The 20,933-nt window shown below is 47.0% G+C and overlaps 1 protein-coding gene across 1 annotated transcript in view; it reads left to right on the top strand.

Moving 5' to 3' along the window:
• Positions 1 to 18,684, top strand: part of Pxdc1 (PX domain containing 1) — a 27,998-nt gene extending 9,314 nt beyond the window's left edge. The window contains exons 2-5 of the mRNA XM_015493969.2: positions 3,403 to 3,494; positions 4,816 to 4,933; positions 13,409 to 13,520; positions 17,514 to 18,684. Of these exons, the coding sequence (XP_015349455.1) occupies positions 3,483 to 3,494; positions 4,816 to 4,933; positions 13,409 to 13,520; positions 17,514 to 17,631 (360 nt within the window). The 5' untranslated portion in view covers positions 3,403 to 3,482 and the 3' untranslated portion in view covers positions 17,632 to 18,684. The remainder of the gene's footprint in view (positions 1 to 3,402; positions 3,495 to 4,815; positions 4,934 to 13,408; positions 13,521 to 17,513) is intronic.
• The last annotated feature ends 2,249 nt before the right edge of the window (positions 18,685 to 20,933 follow it).

The following is a 20,933-nucleotide window of genomic DNA, read 5'->3' as shown; positions in this document are numbered from 1 at the left end:
CTATGAGGGTATGGGGGAATTACAGGGTGCAGAGCTGGTAAGGTGGCCTGGGGTCAAGTCCAGGAGGGTCTGCTGGCCCAGCCAAAATACTGATGCTGTTTCCAGAGGCCTGATGGGGCACTCTTGCCTTTCTCTGCCTCCATCTAGAAAATGGGTCACAGAGATGACGGAATACAGGGCACACAACTCACTTGGAACATAAACAACAAATATGCTTTTAGTGTGCCAGGCCTTACTTTTGCATTATGTGTTGTTTATCTGAAATGCAAATTTAACTAGGTGAGATTTTATATATATATATATATTTAAATTATATATTATATATATATTAAATATATATATTTAAATCTGCCCACCCTAAAAGATAAATCTGAAGTAGGATGTATTAATCTCACTAAGAGTTGCCCTCAGAGACTGTAAACCCACCTAGGAAAATCAAAGAGGTAGCCGGAAATATGTCATCAAAGCAAGCATGCAAAGACTGTAAAACCCTGTAATGTTGCAGAATTGTTGCACAATGCTTTACATCCTGTAAAGTGGGTGTGAACACGCCAGATGCATTGACTATACAAGAGGATAATCTTCAGAACATAAAAGTACGAGTACTGTGTCATCAATTTGCTGGGTTCAAAGCTAGTATTCTAAGAGCCGAAGGATAATAGTAGCTTGTCTAAGAATAAAGAAGCTCTTTGTTGGAAGGAGTTATATAATTATCTTCTCTTTAAAAATATTTTTTTTCAGAGAATTTCGAATTAGTTCTCGTTTCCTCTGTAGACTTCACCCTAACAAGGAGGGGATCCAAGCATTTTGGTGCAAAGAGCAGCATTTAACACACACACACACACACACACACACACAAGCCTACACATGCAGCCATGCTTTGCATAAGGACAGGGATGTTTTGAGAAATGTGTCATAAGGTGATTTTGTCATTGTGCAGACATCCTAGAGTCTGTTGACATGGACTAAGCCAGCTGCTGCATCACTGGGTGATATGCTGTACAGGACCCCTGTCATGGATGCAACACCATTGGTCAAAACATTGTTATGTGGCACATGATGGTATATAGGTGAAAACTGAGATTCATAATTATTTGAAATTCTATGCAAGGCATTTGAGCTTGGGCAGAGATATCCATAGAATAAGGCATTCTGGTGTTTTCTATTTTTCATTCTTCTTCCTGCTCCTTCCAGTGAGCAGAGTGGTACGAAGGGACACAGGGTGAACTGGTCCCTTTCTCTGGTGATGGCCAGGGCATCATACTCTGGTGCATACAGGGGCCATGTGGACAAAGCCCCAGTCTTTTCCAATGGGCGAGTCACAGCCTGCCCTGTTGCTTCTCAGACCTGTGATCTCTGATGGGCCAGGTAAAGGGGTTCCCTGGATTTTGCTTTGGGCCTAATTTCTGACCTTGACTCCAGATGTGAGGGATCCTCCTCCTAGGGCCTAGGCTTTCAGAAATGCACCCTGCTGTGTCTGGGGAGTACCTCGTGGGAGTTCTCAAGAGCTAAGGTGCTGGAGCCTCTTTTTCTTTTTTTGTACCAGAGATTGAACCTAGCCCCCCTATCTTTTTTTTTTTTTTGAGACAGGGTCTCTAAGTTGCTTAGGGCCTTGCTAATGTTGAGGCTGGCTTTGAACTTGCAATCCTCCTGCCTTAGCCTCCCGTGTCACTGGGATTATAGGCATGTGCCACCACACCTAGCCTATTGGGGTCTCTTAATTTCAATCAGATCATTTAGAAAAATTTTTTTTCTATTTCTTTTGTAGACCCACGCAATGAGTGGCCTGAAAACTGAATAATCCTTTCCTCATTCGTAAAACAAAAACAAGTCACTTCTGAAGAACTTCTCAGTGACTTCTATGATCTTCACAGTGATCACAGTTCTGGGATTCAGGCTTCTGTGGCTTGATTGTAGTTCACAGGGTCAGGACAGGAATATCCTAAATCCCCCAAAACATGGGGGAAAAAGCCAGTGTCCTTGGGAATCTAATTCTCACCCTTGGGAATCTGATGGATAGAAATTGTAATGGGAAGTCTTACATTTGCATTGCTCATGGGGAGGCAGAAAAGCATCCCATGTCGCCTAAGAATGTCCTGGAGTCATGGCATTTTAAAAATAAAATACTGTGCACCCAAGAGCCAATCACAGCCTCTGGTGACTGTAATAAGCATAAATGCTCAGATTCCTGGAAAGTGCTATGACTCATGACCACTTTGTTTTTCTCTGGGCAAAAATCTGACTTTTCCCCTCCCAAATACAGCATTTACATGACTTGTCTAAATATGAGCTCTGTTTACATGGGCCTTGTGGTCTGGGCATCCGAGACCAGCAGAGTGAGCCCTTTCCTGTGTTGCTGGGGTGGCAGATCCTAGGCCAGTTGTCCCTTGCTGCAGTCACCATGCTGGTGGAGACAGAGTGGTCCTGGGTCAAGTTCTGGCTATGTGCATGGTATTTGCAGAGTGGTCCCAGGACATCCCACACTGGGTTATCTTTCCCCTGCTTTTCATTTCACCACCCTGTATTTGGGTTTACAGTATCAGCCCCAACGGAGCCATAAACCATTCATGGGTTGATAAAACCTAAATGAAGTTCAGAGCAGGACTTCGAGAATAGGGCTTCCCCATACATGTGGCTGAGTGAGTAAGGTAGGCCTTCCTCCTTTGAGGTTTTACTTTCTGTTGTTTTACCTGTGGTCAACCACAGTGTCAAAATATTAAATGGAAAATTCCAGAAGTCAACAATTTGTAAGTTCTAAATGATGTGCCCTTTTGAGTGGGACATGAGAAAACCTTGAGCCATCCTATTTCATCCCACCCAGGTGTTTCCATACTGTATATGCTACCCTCTGTTTAGCCACTTAGTAGCATTTTTGGTTAGACCTACTTGTGGTACTGAAGTGCTTGTATTCAAGTAACCATGATTTTACTTTATAATGACTTCAAAACACAAGAGTGATGCTGGCAATTTAGATATGTTTCAGAGAAACGGTAAAGTGTTTACTTCCATGAAAAGGTGAAAGTTCTCAATAAGAAAAAGGGGGAAAAATCATGTGCTGAATTTGCTAAAAATTACAGTAAGAAGGAATCTCTGAAACTTGTGTTAATTTTGCTTTCCTCAAACTGCAAAAATTACAGGCACAATGAGATACATGCTTAGTTAAGATGGAAAAGACATTAAATTACAGGGTTTGGGACTATCCATGTTTTCAGGAACCCACTGGGGTTCTTGGAACATATTTCCCTCAGATAATGGGGACTCCATATTTCCAGACATCTCATTACAGAAGATGACACCTGGAGGTGATGCTCCTGTCTTGGGGCTCCTGTTGTGTATTTCGTTAGGGGGATGTGTGCCCTGGTGTGATTTTTCTGACTTGGGGCATTTCTCTCTCTGTTCCAGGACTGGTTGCCATAAAGGATGCACACGACATAGAGACCAGGCTCAACGAGGTGGAGAAGTTGCTCAAGACTATCATTGGCATGCCATGTAAAGTAAGGACAGGGTCTGCAGGAGGGAGGGAGGGAGAGGGCCTGTCGTCTTCCATGTTTAAAAGATGTGCACCCTCACAGGTAACTTGCCTGTGTGCTGTATGTTGCTTGGCATTTTGTTCCCTCCCTGAGAGCACCCGGCGAGAGGGAAGCAGGAAGATGTCATCAGGGAGAGGAAGACTTTTGTGGGCTCCCTGCTACTTTCTTTTTCTGTCCCCTGGCACAAAGGGGAAGCAAAGGGCCCCAGGAGGGGTGGAGCAGGAAGGGGCACAGGACCCTCTTCAGATGAGGGGTCTTTGCTTCCTTACCTCAGCTCAGCACCTGCTCTTGCTCAGGGGATTTTAGAACAGGCACACAGAGGCCCAGAGGAGTGCTAGCATTTCCACATTGGTCGGTGACATTGCTGGGACTTTGCTCTCTTTAGGTGGTTTGTGAGCTTTGGATGGAGTACCAATTAAGTACCTGGACTTGAGAGTCAGGGAGAACCATGAACTTCTTTTTTCTTTCCATATTTTTTATTGGGGCATTATAGTCGTACATAAGGGGCTCTGTTGTTACTTATTTGTTCATGCACACAGCATAACAATATAAAGAGTGTTCTCATGTTTCATCCATGTTCCTGCAAATGACATAATTTCATTTTTTCTTTATGGCTGAATAAAACTCCATTGTGTATATATACACCATGTTTTCTTTATGTATTCATCAGTTGATGAACACTTAAGCTGGTTCTATAGTTTGTTGTGAATTGTGCTGCTATAAACATGAGTATGCATGTGTCACTGTGGTATGATGACTTTAATTCTTTAGGCTAAACATGGAGGAGTGGTCTAGCTGGGTCATAGGGTGGTTTCATTTCTCGTCTTTCGAGGATTCTCCATTCTGACGCCCATAGTGGTTGTATTACTTTACAGTTCCACCAACAGGCAGCTGGTAGGACTACTGAACTCCTTTAAGCCTCTTTTTGCTCAACTGGCACATATCGAAATAAATGCAGCCCCGAGTTTCTCATCCAGAAACAGGGAGATGTGGGGAAAATATGGACCTGCGAATCCCTGTGAGAAGCAATGGCCATGGCCATTATTTCTGTTATCCCCACGCTATCCTTGAGGCCTTGCATCTTAGCCACAGGGGACCACACAGGAAGAGAAGTGGGACTTGGCTGTAGCTGTTCAGGTCTCACTGGAGCCTCTGCAGTGCTGGACGTTGCTCCCTGGGCATTAGCATCAGGCAGGACCCACCTCCACCAGAGAGCAGGGCCCTGTCCCAGGCAAAAGTATGGGGCCAACTTTTCAGTTTGGGTAATTACTGTGTTTCTTTCCAGTATTCTAGGTCTGAAGTTGTGCTCACCTTCTTCGAAAGATCTCCGCTGGACCAGGTGTTAAAAAATGATAATGTACATAAAATTCAACCCAGCTTTCAAAGTCCAGTCAAAATATCAGGTAAGAGCCACAGTGAAGGCGTGGAGGGAAGGTCCCACTGTTGATGGCCATGGTGTGTCCTTGGATACAACTTCCACCCGAGGGCTCCAGAAAGACAGTTATTGGAATTTTGTGAAAATAGTGGTTGAGAAACTGTTTCTGATTTTTATTAAGCTATGTGTTTTCTACCTATTGCTCTGCATGCAGTTCACACTCCTCCAACTTCCAAAGGGATTTATTTTGCATTTAAATTGGAACTTATTTCGGAACTAGTAAGGTAGTCACTGTGTGGTGTTGAACTTGGTTCTTGGTTTTAGGGCAGACAGCCCAGGGGAAGTATAAAGAGTGGGTATAGTTAGTGTGGACATTGGACCTTAGCTTCTGGCCGTAAAGGTCAGTAAAGGCAGGCAGGGTAAGGTGGGATCACCCACAAGAGAATGGATGGTGAGGAAGGAGCACTTTTCGGTAACCTCTTGGGACCAGGTGGCATGTGTCATAAGAATAGTAGACTTGTATTTTTTCAGTGCTGTTTCCTTGAAGGCTGCTGAGGAGAATTTTGTAGAAAAAAAAAGAGTTCTGTCCTGGGAGTTCCCAAGACTGGTTTTCCCCAAGTAAGGGGTAGTCAGTCACCTTGTAACATAAGAGGTGACATAAGAGTGCGATCTTGCTGGGGCTTGCCAGTGGAAGAAGGGCAAGTGGTTATGAGAGGAGACACGCTTGGCTAAGGGTGGGATTCTGTGTAACATCATGATCTGTAGGAAGGAGGGGAGAGGGCATAAGGCACCATCTTTGCATTTCTGATTGGAGGAGAAGGTGGGGTGAAGAGGAGGGGACTCAGTGGGAAGCTGAGCCCGGAGCTGTCTACTGGAAAGGAATCAGGGAGAGAGGACTTATAGGGACAGAGCGATGATGCCTAGATGTAGTATCCTTATGAAGTTTCAAGCCACCCAGGGATGAGGTTCCGGACTGTGTGTGGGTGAACTGCATGGGTGGGCAGGTTCTATAGCCTGGAGTGGAAGAGGTATTGGTAGATACCACTGGGAGTGCAGGGTGGATGGACATCCAGGTTTGATACCTCCCACAACAGCTTCTTGAGTGTTCTTAGAAGAGTGGGCAGTGCAAGGGCCCCTCCTTAGCTGGCACCTGGTCTCCAGAACTTTCTTTACAGCAAAGTGAAGATGGCTATGTTGTTATCCTGTTTAGATGTCTACAGACCCTCATCTTGCAGGGAAAACAGAGAGCTTTGGAATCCCCCATTGGCTATCATGTGGGATTATGTATTGCATAGCCTGGGGCATGGGGAAGCTTCTCTTCTTTAGTCTGGGTGGGTAGGGTCCTTGCACGGAATCTTAGTGTCTGTGCTTTGCTCTATTTTGTTCTGTTTTAGGAAAATGAGAAAGCGAAGAATAGCAGAATTGTCGCAGAACCTTGTGTCATGGGAGGAACTAGGCTGTTGCTTGGGAATGACCCAGAGACTCCAGAGTTGAGGGGACAGGCTGGAGCTGTGTGGAGCTGCCTCTTGGGGAATGACTCCTTGGGAGCAACAGCCTGGAAGTCCCTTAAACCCTATCCTTCTGTGCTGTTTTTATTAGCAATGTGACTGACACATGGGCCGTGTCTTTCCTAAAGGGCTGAAAGTCATGAGATGAATTAAAAGGGATAAATGTGGAGTCCCACACTGGAGCTTTATGTTCTTTGTGTCTTTTTGTAAGGATTAAGGACAGGTTTCAGCCCACGGCCATCCGTGAGCCTCCTGGAGCCTCCTGGGGGCCTTTCTACATGCCCAGGGCCCAGCATCTAGGTCTAGGAAGGTAGGGATTTTGACCTTCTAGTGCAAGTCAAGACCCCAGGCCATGTGGGATGTCCTATCCAGCCCTGGAACCATTGCAAAACAGCCATTGCATCTGGAGAAGAGATTCTGGGGAGGGGAGGGGTCAGAAGAGTGGGAAGAAATGGAGAAGAGAGATTGAGAGGAAGAGGATGTGACTCTGGTGTTGGCAGGCCCCCCCACTAGTGTGGCACCAGCACTTGGGAATAAATGCTGCTGACTTTGGCTCAGCACAGAATACTTTCTAACAAACGAATAGTGTAAATGGCCTGTAGCTGAAAGTCTCGGTGCTAAGGCTGGGGGAGCCTTCAGGGCCTTGCTGCATGAGCCTCCTTTCAGAGAGAAGTGTCCTCAACCCCTCTAGATATTTCCTCCCCTTCCTGCGGGTTCTCCCCATGAACTCTCCCAGTCCTCTGGCTTGGCTTCCCGAGCAGCCTACCCTCAATTGTCTGTCCCCTCACTGTCTGAGCAAGGGCTTCCTGACAGATCAGTGCATGCCCCTCGGCGCCCCCCACCCACTCAGTGCAGGAAGTGCTTCATTACTCAGTGAGCGAGGAAATACATTGATAATGACCCATGGCAGCTACTGGTCCCAGTAGCAACAACATCTCTTGAGAAAAGAGCTCCCATGTGGGCACATCAGGTCATCAGTCTCAGTGCCATATCTGGGATAGACTCTTGGGTTCCCAGGTGGAGACTCAGGGTCCAGAGAGTGCTAGCCTCACAGGAAACATCTACATGCCTGACATTCTTCCTCTTTCTCCAGAAATATACCCCGAGTGCTGATGCCAAGCCTCCCAAACTGACTCCCAGGGTTCATTAATGTCTTTAAACCTCACCCTCAGAATAAAGCCCGGTCCCTTGGTTGTCCTGGGTGTGTCAGAGTCTGAACTCTGGCTGCTGCTTGCCTTGTGACCTTGAGGGTCCTTCAGGTGAAACCTGCCCATCCATTGCTATTCTGGTAAATTCTGTTCATTTGGGAAAACACTCTTCAGGGCTGAGACCTACATCTACGCTTCTCCCCTACCCTAATTTCTTGATGCCTTCTTGTGCCAATGTGCCATTCAGCGAGGAGGTGCCACAGGTAGGGCACTGACCCTCTTTTTACCATCATAATTGAGACAGCACCCAGACTCTGAATGCTCCTTTCTTTCCAAATGGTGAGACTGCTTAGTGGTCAGGGCTCCACTAGATGGCGCCAGGCACCAGTCGTGGTGAGAACCCTGTCCATTTCCTGGCTCCCCAGCAAGGCTAGCCCTGCAGCCTTAAGCATTCTTGGCCCCATGTTAATCTAAGTGCTCATCAGATCTAAAGAAGCCAAAATATAAAGTGTTCTGTGCCAACTGTGTCTATGCAGAGTGAAAGAAAACATAGTTTTCACCCTTCATCTGCTATGGCTAGTTGGATGGATGGATGAATCTCAGCCACAGAACCTGATCATGCAGGTCTGAGGGGCCTGAAAACGATCATTTAAATTTTCATTATTCTGGCATCTGTACAATCTCAGCCTTAATTTTTACTATCCAGAGACAGCCCAGTTAGCCAATGAATAGAAAGGCGTCGGTTTGGTTTTTGTCTTGTTGTTGGAGTATGTTGAAAATATAATGGGAGAGAGGATTTGCAGGCAAGGAAAGCTCCATCATGAATACTTCTGAGACACAATGTCTGCTGAATACAAGGTATAGAAAAGTTAGTGGAGTGACAGGGTGGTGGCTTAAGGGGACAAATGAAAACTTAGAAGCAGTTAAAAAAAAAAAAGAAAGAAAGAAAGTAGTACACCGTTAGGACAATATGCACCATGGTAGTTGTTGCAAAATAGATCTACAAGTGGATATATGCTGAGATTATTGGGTGATAGTTTGAGGAGAAACAGGTCTTTCGTGCTCGGAAGGCCTCATCCTCTGAGATATTTATTAATTTCAAAGGAAAAGAGAGTAACTTTACTTTGGAGACAAGTGGCAGAACCCTCCTTCCTCAAGTGATCCATACCAGCATCACTAGTAATAGGGCCTGTGAAACACGCGCACGCACACACACACACACACACACACACAATACTGCTACACTGTGGAGAACACAGCATTACTTCCTGTGGGATCCCTGCCAAAGGTGTGTCACCTGTATCTCATGGCTCAGAAACCCAACTGAGGGACATTGCATAAAATAGATGGCCCACCCTCCTTACAAGTGTTACAGTCATTAGAGACAAGAAAAGAGGAGAAACCGTCGAGGTCCTAGGAGACCAAGACTCACCAGCTGGATGCACCAGCATTCCGGATTGGAGGCCAAACAGAGAAAAGGGACATTAGTGGAAAAGCTGGTGAAACTTGAGTAAAGGAGGTCTCAGTTAACAGTATTGTCTGCCCGTGAATTGCCTGGATTTCATCCGTGTGCCATCCTTGGGTACAATGCGGACGTTAGAGAATCCGCTGAGGGAAATGTGAGAACCTTCTCGACTGTGTTTGCAGCTTTTCTGCAATTCTAATATTAGCTCAAGATTAAAAGTTAGTGGGGGAGGAAAGACATACTAAAAGTAGGGCTCTTCTCCATGTGAAGATATGAGTGCAAAAAAAAAAGAAGCTTGAAAATGAAATATTTTATGAAGTCAGTCATGTATATGATCAAAGTAATTAGACTGGCCAATGATTTTTGTTGAAGGTGCTAAATTGACATCTAAGAAATTCACATTTTCAGTGTGTTTGAAGACAGGCTTCAGGGGCTGTAATTTTTCTTTTTTTTTTTTTTTTAAATTTTTTATTGTGGGTTGTTCAAAACATTACAAATTTCTTGACATATCATATTCCACACTTTGATTCAAGTGGGTTATGAACTCCCACCTTCACCCCATACACAGATTGCAGAATCACATCAGTTACACATCCATTGATTTACATATTGCCATGCTGGTGTCTGTTGTGCTCCGCTGCCTTTCCCATCCTCCTGTAATTTTTCTTTAATCATACCATTTCCTTCAGGTCTCTCTCTCTCTTTATTTTTTTCCACGTGTCACGACAGACAGGAAGATGTTACCAACAGTGAGGGTAATCATTAAGTTTATTTGAGCTCCCAGCATTTGTTAGATGCTTTACATATATCATCCCTAACCTCAGCGTGTACCCTGTTGAATGGATACAGTTATTCCCATTTTATAGATGAAGAAACTGAGCAAGAAGTAACTTGCTTCCTAAGCATCCGGAGGAGACCTGAGCCTGGAACCAGCCCTATTTGAGTTCTAAGTCCACATGCCATGTACCCTGGAGGACCCAATCTTTTAAACTGCAGGCCTTCAACGCTTGCTGATGCTGCGTTCAAGGCAGGTTAACAGGAGGGTCTTGTTACAAGTCAGATTCTCTTGTCTGATAACCATGAATCTCAAGGAAACCTTTTGCTTGAAGGTCTGAGCCCCCTGTCCATGCTACCTACCCTTCTGTGAAAATTGACCTGCCAGGGTGATTCCCAATCGAGCATTTGCTGTCCTGTTTGTCCACAGATAGGAAAAAACAGAGCTAGAAGGTTATTAGCAAAGAGGATCTGCTTAAACTGGTGGTCCCGGCTAGAAATCTGTTATAGCTAAATGCTTTCTCTCTCTCTCAACCACTAATTTGTATAACTCTTCTTAAGACTTTTTTTTTTTTCCCCCAAGTGATGGCATGAATAAAAATACAAACTGTCACAGAATCTGTGCTGGTTTTTCAACTAGCGCAGGATATAAAAACCGCGTATGTTTCCTAGACTTTCAGGCTGCCATGATCTGATACTTGTTTACATGTTAAAAGATCATTTGCTTTTCAGTCAGCCATCCCTTTCCAAACCAGAGTTGGGAATGTATGTTGCTAAAGCGGTTGCAAACCCACCAGCTCCGTAACCTGGTTTGCCTCTCCGTTATTCCAGACAGAATGGAACCAGAGTTTCTCAGGGGCCCTCAGTTGCCCTGAGGAAAATGTGCAGTTTGAGCCAGGTCCCTCCCAGGGACTGGGCCTGAGGCTTCAAGCACTGACAAACCTCAGTGTCCTAAGGGGCCCAGATGGCCTCGCAGACAATTAAGCAGCATTTATGTGCACAAAGGCTTTTTTTTTTTTTTTTTTGTCAGATGATTAAGAAATGATTAATTTCAGATATTTTTGGAGGGGATTGGTAAAATTCCATTTTCTAGAACTCCAGAGTTCACATTTAAGAACCATTAGGAATGTAAGATAACTTCAGAGTTTTGTTCAGAAATGATTTGCAGCAGTGACATCTGTTTAAACTTGTAGGGTCCCCCCCCCCCNGAGCTGGTGGGTTTGCAACCGCTTTAGCAACATACATTCCCAACTCTGGTTTGGAAAGGGATGGCTGACTGACACAGGGTCAGCCCGCACGGCTCCCTCAGGGACTGGTGTCTGGCAGAGCACTAGAATGAACCTCCACTGTGCAGAGTGGGACAGAAAGGGGGGATGAGGGCTGTCAGCTTAGCTGTATGGAGGCTGCTCCCGAGTTTTGTGTGCTTCCTCAGACAGACAGATTTGGGTCAGAGTTAATAAAAACAATAAAGAAAGTGGTTCTTTGCTGCCACAAACCTTTTAAATTGAGAGGGAAGGGGATCTGAACCTACCTTATTAAGGTTTCTAATTTTCAGAGTCTGCCTGCTCAGCCAGACCTAGCTAAGAATCTTCTTTTTGTTTTTTTCACACCTAGAAATGTAGTTGACCCTAGAGTTCCCAGACCGACGCGTCATAGGTTTGCAGAGCCTCCTCTAGGCCCAAAGTCCCCACCAGAGTGGAGCAGGGAGGAAGACCCAAACAAGCCACCACTGGATGCCCCACGGGATGTAGCTAAGTGTCACAAGAGACCCATGGAACATGAGCGGCCCCCTCTCCAGAAAGTTAGGCATAAATCCTAGCAAGAACTTGGCTCGTCTGATTGATGACTCATCGTTTTGATCCTATCGGGAGAAAAATCTTCTATTTTTCTTTCTTGTTTTTTTTTTTTTGTGTGTTGTTTCCCTAATTCTCTTCATATGGAGCAAAGTTCAAAGAGCTGAGAGCAGAATGCCTACAAAGATCAAAGGTATTCAGGAAGTGACAATTTCAGTTAGAAAAAAAGCAACTTCATCCTTTGGAAGAATTTAGAATAAACTATGCTAAAGTATAAGAAAATAAATAAATAAATAACAGAAAACAATTCTCCAGACAACAAAGGGAAGATATTTCCATGAACACTGTGGGCCAGGAGTGATGCTCTTTTTTGGGGTATGGCAGGCTCAGAGGACGGGAAGGCTGATGCCGAGCGGCCTGTGAGCGTGAACTTGGCTCTGCATGGTGGGATGGTGATTTCTTGCATTTGAGAATGCTCCCGGACTTTGAGGTGTATTGTCAGCATGTCTTTTACAACGCAGTTAGCCTGATTTGATAGGACAGCTGAGGTGGTCCTGGGCGTGGTGCTGAGGAAGGGAAGAGAGCCAACCTCACAGGGAGGGGAGGACTTCAAGGCCAAGGAGCATTAATGGACACCAGATCTGTTCCTGCACTGTGGCAAGGGATGAAAGCAGACCCTTGGGAAATATAAATAAAGACTAGAGCAGGAGAGAGGCAAACCACACCTGGCTCTTACGCATTCGGCCAGTATGCATGGATGCAGTCAAACACAGGTCAAGAGAATTGGAAAAGAAACCCTGCTGTACTGGACACGTACAAACTCTGTCTTTCTCTTGTCATTATTTCCTAAATAATGCAGAATAATAACTACTTAAACATTGTATTCGGTATTTTAAATCTTCTGGAGATGATACAAAGCATACAGGAGAATACGTGCAGATCTCATGCCGGTGCTAGGCCATGTCACCTGTGGGCCTCGAGCAGCCTTGGATTTGGGTATTCTTGGAGGTCCTGGAACCAATCGTGCATGGACCCCAAGGGACCACTTTACTTAAATGGACAAGACAACATGATGAATCATATCCCATAATGAGGTTTCAGAGTTAGAAGGATCCTCAGAGGTTATCTCATACAATTTTGAAACTGCAGTAAAGCTCACAGTCAGGCTGCCTGCAGTGTCCAGGCCCCCAGCCCAGTGCTGGTCCCACATCTTTCATTCCACCTCCCCTAGCCATGGACCCCAGCCCCAGACCTCCACTTTGCAAACGAACACCATTCAGCCAATATAAACACAGGAAGTCATCTTTCTCTGTTACCAACATCAGTGCTTATTGTGTGTGTCGGGGTGGAGTGGGGGGATCAATGCCTATAAAGAACTATATATAGACAAAAAGTGAAGGTGTCCTGCTTGGTTCAAAATGCACATTTGATTTCATTTGATCCTTACAGGAAGCCCAGGTGGTGGATGTTGTCAGCTCTGCCTCAGCCACAGGCGAGAGCTCAGAAAAGGTTGGGTGACCTGCGAGATGGTGTATGTCACTTTAAACTCAGTGGGAAGGCCATGGGGGGAGTGCTCACAGATCCAGAGCCTCTCCCCAGGCAGAGCCACACTGGCTGACTGACACAGGGTCAGCCCGCACGGCTCCCTCAGGGACTGGTGTCTGGCAGAGCACTAGAATGAACCTCCACTGTGCAGAGTGGGACAGAAAGGGGGACAGTAGGTGGCGGGGACAGTGGGGAAATGGTGTAATCCCTGAACTTCAAAACCTCAACTCCGCCCCTCCCGAATACTCACTTGATTGCTTTGGTTTTCAGAAATCATGAGGTCCAATGGATTTTGTTTAGCAAACACAGAAACGATAGTCATTGACCACAGTATACCAAATGGAAAAGACCAGCACCTGGGCGTGGATCCCGCAGAGCATTTGTAAGTATCTTGGTTTGACTGTGGTTTTATAGAAAGGGTCCCCAAGCTGCCGGCCCCTGCTGGAGACTGGGGTTTGCAAACCCAAACCGGCTCCATCAGAAGGAACCAAAGTGGCCAGAGGCACCCCGCAGCTGACTCTGCCCACGTTTGGATACTTATTTTTTAAAATGTGTCCTTTTCTAGAGTTTGGTGAGACCTTGATTCATGGACGTTACATCTTGAGGATGTTACATCCTCAAGAGATCTCTTGAGACTGGGGATGTAACATCCATGTTGGCCTCACGACAGTGGCTCAGGGTAGAGCCTGGCCATTGGCCCTGTTTTGAGACCGAGGGCATGTCCCATCACTGTAGGCTGGATGGACAAACACACCATTGTCCCCTCCATTCCTTCTACCTCTGATAATACAATTCTTGACCATAGTATGTGCTCTGGAAAGCACAAACACCTGGGCACCGAGGCACAAGACTTCCTTCTGCTCGGATCTCTGTCTGGCAGCTCCTTGGTGAATCACTGAGGCAGCAGCATCCCCGGACACTGAGAGGGGGAGTTACACCTTGATTCTGTTTATGTCTAGGCCAGGTCCAGGCTTCTTGGTTGTGTGAGTTCAGGAAATTATCTAGCCTCCTCTGCTTCCCTTATCTTCAAGGGGACCATTCTGCTCTCTCATGGGTGGCTCTCTGAAGACTGCAGATGACAAGCATAAACTATCCAGCTCAGGAACCTGTAAGGAGGAAGTCCAGGCTGCAGAATCTCCCTGGGGGCCCCATGAGTGACACAGAATGGGGACAGCTCATATCTGGAATGCTCATGTCCAGCCCCAACCACTTGGTAGCCCTCAAAGGCAGAAGGAAAAATAAACAAAACACCTAAGATAAAGCTAAGCACCCATGTGACACACCTGGGCGAGTCGGCTGCAGGAGACGCTGACCTGCAATGAGCCTGGGTTCTTGGAGGTGGCCTGAGCCTCCTGTGCTACACTCCTGCTCCATCACAGAGCTTGATGGCTTGTGGGACTGACGTCAGCCCGTAGCCACCCCTTCCCAGTTTTTCAGGTGTCTCTTGGGGATTTGATGCGAGGATCCTTCACAGTGGACGTGCCAGGAGATGCTGGCAAGGTCAGCTCTGTGGCTTGGCATGCCTTGCCAGGACACCCTGTGGCACTGCAGACCCTCTGTATAATTCACCACTTCACTGAGGCCTCTGTGCACCATTGCTGTGGATCAGTGGGGGAAGGGAAAGAGTCCTGTAGCTTTGTGGTCAGGGATTGTCTTGGTGGAGAAGATAGATGGAGACCCTTCCTCATCACTAGCTGCTATAGGGTCTGGGTTCTGACTCTACCATATCCCTAGGGGGACACCTCTGTCTCCAGAAGCACTCTGGAACAGGGTCAGGGTTTTCCCCAAGTGCTGGGATGGAGCCCTGAGCCTCACGTGTGCCACGCACGTGCCCTACCGCTAAGCCACACCCCCAGCCCACGATGCCAGATTTACAAAGTAGTTTCCACTGTGAGCAGTTTTGAGCTTAGAAGAAACAGAGAGGAAAGAAAACCTGGCCGGAAGCACGACTCACCCAGCTGGCCAGCACTCTGCATGGACAGGAATGGCAAATCTTGAAATCGTGGCCACCTGCTCCAGGACACCCATCTGGTAGGAGAGTAGGAGCAAGGAAGAAAACCCATTGCTTCCAGGGAAGCCTTGCGGAGGCTCAGGGGAGCACTTAGAGGGAATTTCCTACGGCTTGCCCGGCATGGCTCTCGGTGCCTGATCTCGTTGCCTGATCTAGGACAGTGAGGCCCAGCTCGTGGTCTGGCTGCAGTTGGCTTCCTGGGAGCCGACTGTTGGAGTGTTTGAACTCCAGTGACTGTCAGGCAGGTGGCACTCGAGGCCACTGTGTGACCTGCCCCTATGGCCATGGTAGAGTCTGTACAGGCAGCCCCCACACTCTGGCCCAGGGTAGGGTGGACCCCAGGGCTGGGAACTGGAGATGAGCTGCAGTCAGAGAACTGTCGGACCCCTGGTCCCAGCAGGCTGAAGCGATTGCCAGTCCCCTGGGCAGACACCCAGGGCTGAGGCCTTGGGCAGTTCTGCTAAGGGCTGGACCTCAGCCCCATGATTCATCTTGCTCTAGCCTCCCAGCCTCCCTGGAATTCCTTCCTCCTGGTCTTGGGTCACCCTCTGTTCTGGGGTGATGAGGGCATGGCAGGTGATGGGGAGCTGTGAGGACAGTTGCCAAGACCCTGTCCCAGGCTGGTTTGGGGGAAGATTTAATGCCTTAAGGTGAAGTTAGAGAGTTGGTCTGGTCCCCATGAGGGACTCTGACCAAGTGGAAGCTCTTCACGGGGCACCTTGAGCTGCCAGGGGAGTGAGGGGGCCTCAAGGAGGAGCCTGAGGCAGGATCTGGGCCCTGCATCCTTCCTGAGCTGGGCACAGACAGGGGGGGTCCCCTTGCCTCTCTCACGCCTCACTGGAGTTAAAGGAAAGCCCCCCTCTGCAGCCCTTTCTATTCAGACATTTTAAAGCTACCATCTCCTCCTCTACATTTTCTTTTTAACCACAAATTACTTAATTTGCAACTTAGAGGAAGCCTGCCAGGAAGCCCCATTGTCTGAGGTCTGCTGGGTTCCACACAGTCGTGTGTACTCAGCTTGCAGGGAGGCCCCCCTCTTAGGGCCCATTGCATCGTGTTCCAGCATGTCCACATCAATGGTGGTGACCTGTGGTCTGGACAATTCATGGACTTCCTGGTCACTTAGCAAGTAGCATCAAGTTCCTATCACTGTCCAGTGGTCAGAGGCATCTTCAAGTGCTAGGAACCAATCCAGGCACTCGGCATGTGACGTGGACTCCAGAGCTTCCTTCCTGCCCTCCTGCCTCCCCCGCCCCCCTCCTCCTCCTGCCTCCTGGGCACTGATTTCAGGTTTGGGAGATGGAGGCAGCACAAGCAGGACCCGTCTCCCTCCCTGGTGATATGCCCATATGTGTGGCTGAAGACAAGGAATCTGTTTCTCACAGTTCTGGAGATGGGAAGTCCAGGTTCAAGGGACTGATGCCTGACTAGGGCCTTCTAGTGAGAGGCAGAGAGAGAGAGCCAGAGAGAGAGAGAGAGAAAGAGTGAGCAAGAGAGAGACGGAGGGTGGGTGCTGAACAGGCTTTTAGAACAAACCCACTCCCATGATCACATTAATCCATGCCCATGGGCAGAGCCCTCACTTGACACTGTTGCACTGAGGATCAAGTTCCCAGCAGATAACCAAACTTGGGGGAACACACACACACGAATCATAGCAATCACACTTTTTTCTTTGTTATGCCTTTTTTGAAAGATTTGGAATCTTTTTCTGGCTCAGGAGGTCACATCTGGGTTGGACAGGCAGCAGAAACATTTCTAGTTCAGGGGGAAACCCAGCAGGAGGGCACTTACTTGACTTTACGTTTCTTTACATTTGGGTACTCAGTTCCCTTCCACCCCACATCAGCCTCCCACATTCAAATGTGTCTTATACTTCACAACCTGAGGTTAATAATAACAGCCCAAAGGAGGCTTCCTCACTAGAAGGTCCCTCTCCATACCTCCACGGGCCTCCTGCCCCTCCCTGGTCTCCTTAGCAGGCTCCTGCTCCCTGAGGATAGGCCCCACCTGTCTTGTCCACTGTTAGACCCCAGAACTGATAAGGCACCTGGCACCAAACAAGAGAGAAAAATGAGGGCACCATAAATGTGGGAATGAACAAGGTCCTCACTAACTATTGGTTAAACCAGCATGGATAGTGGCCACACAGGCAGGAAAACCAGAAGCCAAGATGGATTTTAGGAGGGCATCCATTTCACCCAAATAATTTGTAACCATGTTTCTTTTCATGTGTCCTAAGCATTCCTGGAAAGGCCACCCTGTTGGTCCCTTCACCCCTTGCACAGAAGGTTGGCCCCTCCTTTTCTCTCCGCTCCATCTGGAACTCCAGGAGCCAGTCTCATCTCTTTTTTCCTGTTTCAGGTTTGAGAATGGTGGGGAATTCACCTCAGAGCTGGAGAACGGCGACGACCCAGCGGCTTATGTCACCAACCTGTCCTATTATCACCTGGTCCCCTTCGAGACGGACATTTTGGACTGAGCCCCTCCATTGGGACTCCCCCACCTCAGCCCTTGACTGCATGTCCTGACGCTGTCCAAAGCTGCCACTCAGTCCTGGATTTCCCAGGGTCCCAGACCCCATCCCTGGTGAGGCCTGGGGTCAGACAATTGGAGCTGCAGGGCTTCTTGGTGGCTGTGGGCTGATTGCAGGTCTCCAACAACCATGTCCCTGCGTCTCCGCAGCCTGCAGTTCTGCGGGGTCTTCTCTTCTCTCTCCACTTGACACACCAGGATGCCTCTTCACTCCTGGGACTCGCTGCCTACGCTCAGTGCCTGCAGGGTGTGCTCTCTGCCAGGCCAGGGGTGCCAGGCTGTGTCTGGCCTCCCTCTCACTGTTACTCCTTCTCTGCGAGGGACATTCCTTTATACCAATGGCCTCAGACTGCCTGGCTACCTTGACTCCCCGCCATTCCTTCATACGTGAAAGGCAGGAGGCATTTCAAGGGGAGATTTTGACAAATTGCCAAGTTCTGGATGACTTAAGCAGGGGATGTTTAGTAATCCCGACTTCCCTGGAACCAGGATGTGTGGCTTTTGTTTTTGTGTTTCATCTCTCTGGAAACTAAGTTCGGGGTCAGCCTGGAGGAGTGTTTACAGAAGGTCAAGCATACATGGGGAGTATTGGCCTCAGAGCAGTGGAATCATTGATGACCAGGTGCGTGCATGTCTGAACTTGGCCTGAGAGTTAATGATGCCCCTCAGGAGCAAAGGAAGCCCTTTCCTGGACCGCCAGCTTCTCTCAGTCAGCCCTTCCACTTGGGTGTGACGCTGTTACTACCGCCTGCAGGCGGCGGAGGTTCTTCTCTCCTGCCCTCGGTGCCATCGTTGTCATAATGAACCTGAAAGGAAGGAATTGGAAGGAAAGCTCAGGGCCCCGTACCTACAGGGGTGGTTCTGAGATTTATCTCCCGGTGTCTACTAACGACCAGCATTTGCTAATGTAAATAATAGTAAATTATTGAGAATTCTAATTCTTTTACACAGTCTGTTTTTAATCTATTTTAATTAAATAAAATCTATTACTCTACTTTGATATGTTTGTGTAGAAAGGTGTGGTTCATTTGTCCCCTTTACGGGAACAGGACGGAAACCAAACACGGACCCCTTGTGCCTGGCTCTGAGCTCTCTCCCTGTCACATTGTCATTTAGGAAATGTGGTATGTTCTTCCCGTGGGGAATGATCTGTCCAAACTGAAAAATGAACAAACAAGCTTGGTAGTTTGGGGCGGGGGGGGGGGTTGTGATTTTTTTTTTCCTTTTTCCTTTTATTTTTTCCACTTAGGATTTTTCTCCTTCTCCTTTTTCCTCTGTGGCAGCCACAGGAAACCTCTCTGGTGACCCAGCTGTAATACATCTGATATTTCCATGGATTTTTACATTTCCCTTCTGCTTTCCGGCCTTGTTCAGTTTCATGCAACCTGATCTTCAAATATGCCATTAGGTGGCTGACTGAGGTTGACCAGTTGCCTGTTTCTTTTCTCTCTTTAACAGAGTTCTCAGTTCCATACACGGATAGAACTTTTTGCCTACCACTTAAAGTTAGAATCGATCAACACGTTCAGTTAATTCCAATGCAACTTTCAAAGTGTGATCCATGGATTAGGCTAATCACCCATGTTCCACAGGGTGCTTTTCTCCAGCCACTTACCTACTGAGATGGTGACTTCCTCAGCTCACCCACCTGCACTGACTGTATTTCTGTATTTGTATGTTAAGAGCTGAGTTTGGTTCCCCAAGATCTTCCTCTCAGCTTTATTGAAAAAGTATCACTGTTTACAATCAGTGCACGATGAAGCCTCTAAACAGGGCTCAGATGTTTGGAAATTTATTGGCCTGTCAAAGCTCTGCCAGAGCATCCTATAGCGTCCATTTATTTTTTTCTTGGAAAACTTTGGCTTGGAATAAAGCATATTCTTTAGGTTCCCATCTTGGAAAGAGCCAGAGTGGAGATAAATATGTTAGTGCAATGAAACATGGTTAGTAGCACTCAGCATCACTGTGTGAGGACCATCTGCAGCAAATGGAGAGCCCATGCACTGCATGAGGGGAGCAGCTACTGCTCCTCAGTTTAGCTGATCCGAAGTGTGGACCCAGTGTGGCCAGAACTCCACGTTTTTCAATAGAAACTAAAGTCAGAACTTTTATGTGCAAAATCCAACTTTGGTGTGTTAGAAAGAAAAATAACAATAAAATAATGACAAGAAACTTAGCCAAGTAAAAGAATCATCAATTTGCAGCGTCTACCCTAAACTATCAGTTCAGAGATTAATACCAGAGGAGCTCAGGTTGGCATGTGACTTGTGCACTCTTGCCCATATCTTCTTCCAGAGACATGCTCCTCTCCTTTGTTGGTTCTGTCACCACATCTTCATGCTACTCTGGCAACCAAAGGAGGCTTGGCCACAGGGTCCAGGACACTCCCTTTATTACTGACAATTGTGTGACAGCTACTATCCTGAGCCATGCTTACTACATTAGACAGCCTCCTGCAAAGTAATGTGCAATTAAATTCTTTTTGGCAAATCAAATTATTTAAGTCACCTCATTTTCCTGTTTGAAAAGAATGTTTGGCAAATGCTATTTATAGGCTGAGGAATGGTCTCCTCTTTGTTTTGCAAATACAGGCTGGTTTTCACACAGGCTTGCTTAGAGTGAAAAATGCACACTGTGAACATGAAGTAGGCCCACCCTCTGATGATTTCTGCAGAATGGACACACTGTAATACATGCCTTCATCGTGGGATACCAGATAAGCACGAGTCACCTGGTAATTGAGCAGACTGTGGGCTCATTAATAAACATACAGTTCTCATGGATATGACACTTATTAATAGAAATATATGCAGGAGTGTTGGCAGCCAAATCATCCTGAGTGATGTGTCCTAACCAGCACCATCTCCTCCTGGGGATAGAACACATTCTTGGCTTTCATTTAAGAGGCATTTTGTCAAAGAACAAGTGTTTTTTTTTTTTATTGCAAATGCAATTTCTGACCCACATTCCATGGTACTAATGTACTCTTGCAGACCAGGATTCTATTCTAGGTTCATTCTGTTTTAACATGTAGATTTTATTATTATTTGATCATGGCCAGGTCAACAGATCAGGAAGTGACTGCCATTGAAAAATGGTTTGTTGTTGTGCTTGCAGAATCCAGGAGGAGAGGGCATGCCATGCCACAGGAAATCATGCAGGCACAGACCAGAGTAGGTTGGAGGGCAGAGGGAAAATATAGCAAGAACCTTTACGGTGGTTTCTGTGGGAAGTAACGGGGTGAGGCAG

The sequence above is a fragment of the Marmota marmota genome, unplaced genomic scaffold (assembly GCF_001458135.2).
Source record: "Marmota marmota marmota unplaced genomic scaffold, marMar, whole genome shotgun sequence".
In the NCBI taxonomy this organism is placed as follows: domain Eukaryota; kingdom Metazoa; phylum Chordata; class Mammalia; order Rodentia; family Sciuridae; genus Marmota; species Marmota marmota.
Note: the sequence above shows the minus strand (reverse complement) of the source record. Positions and strands in the feature narration are given on the sequence as shown.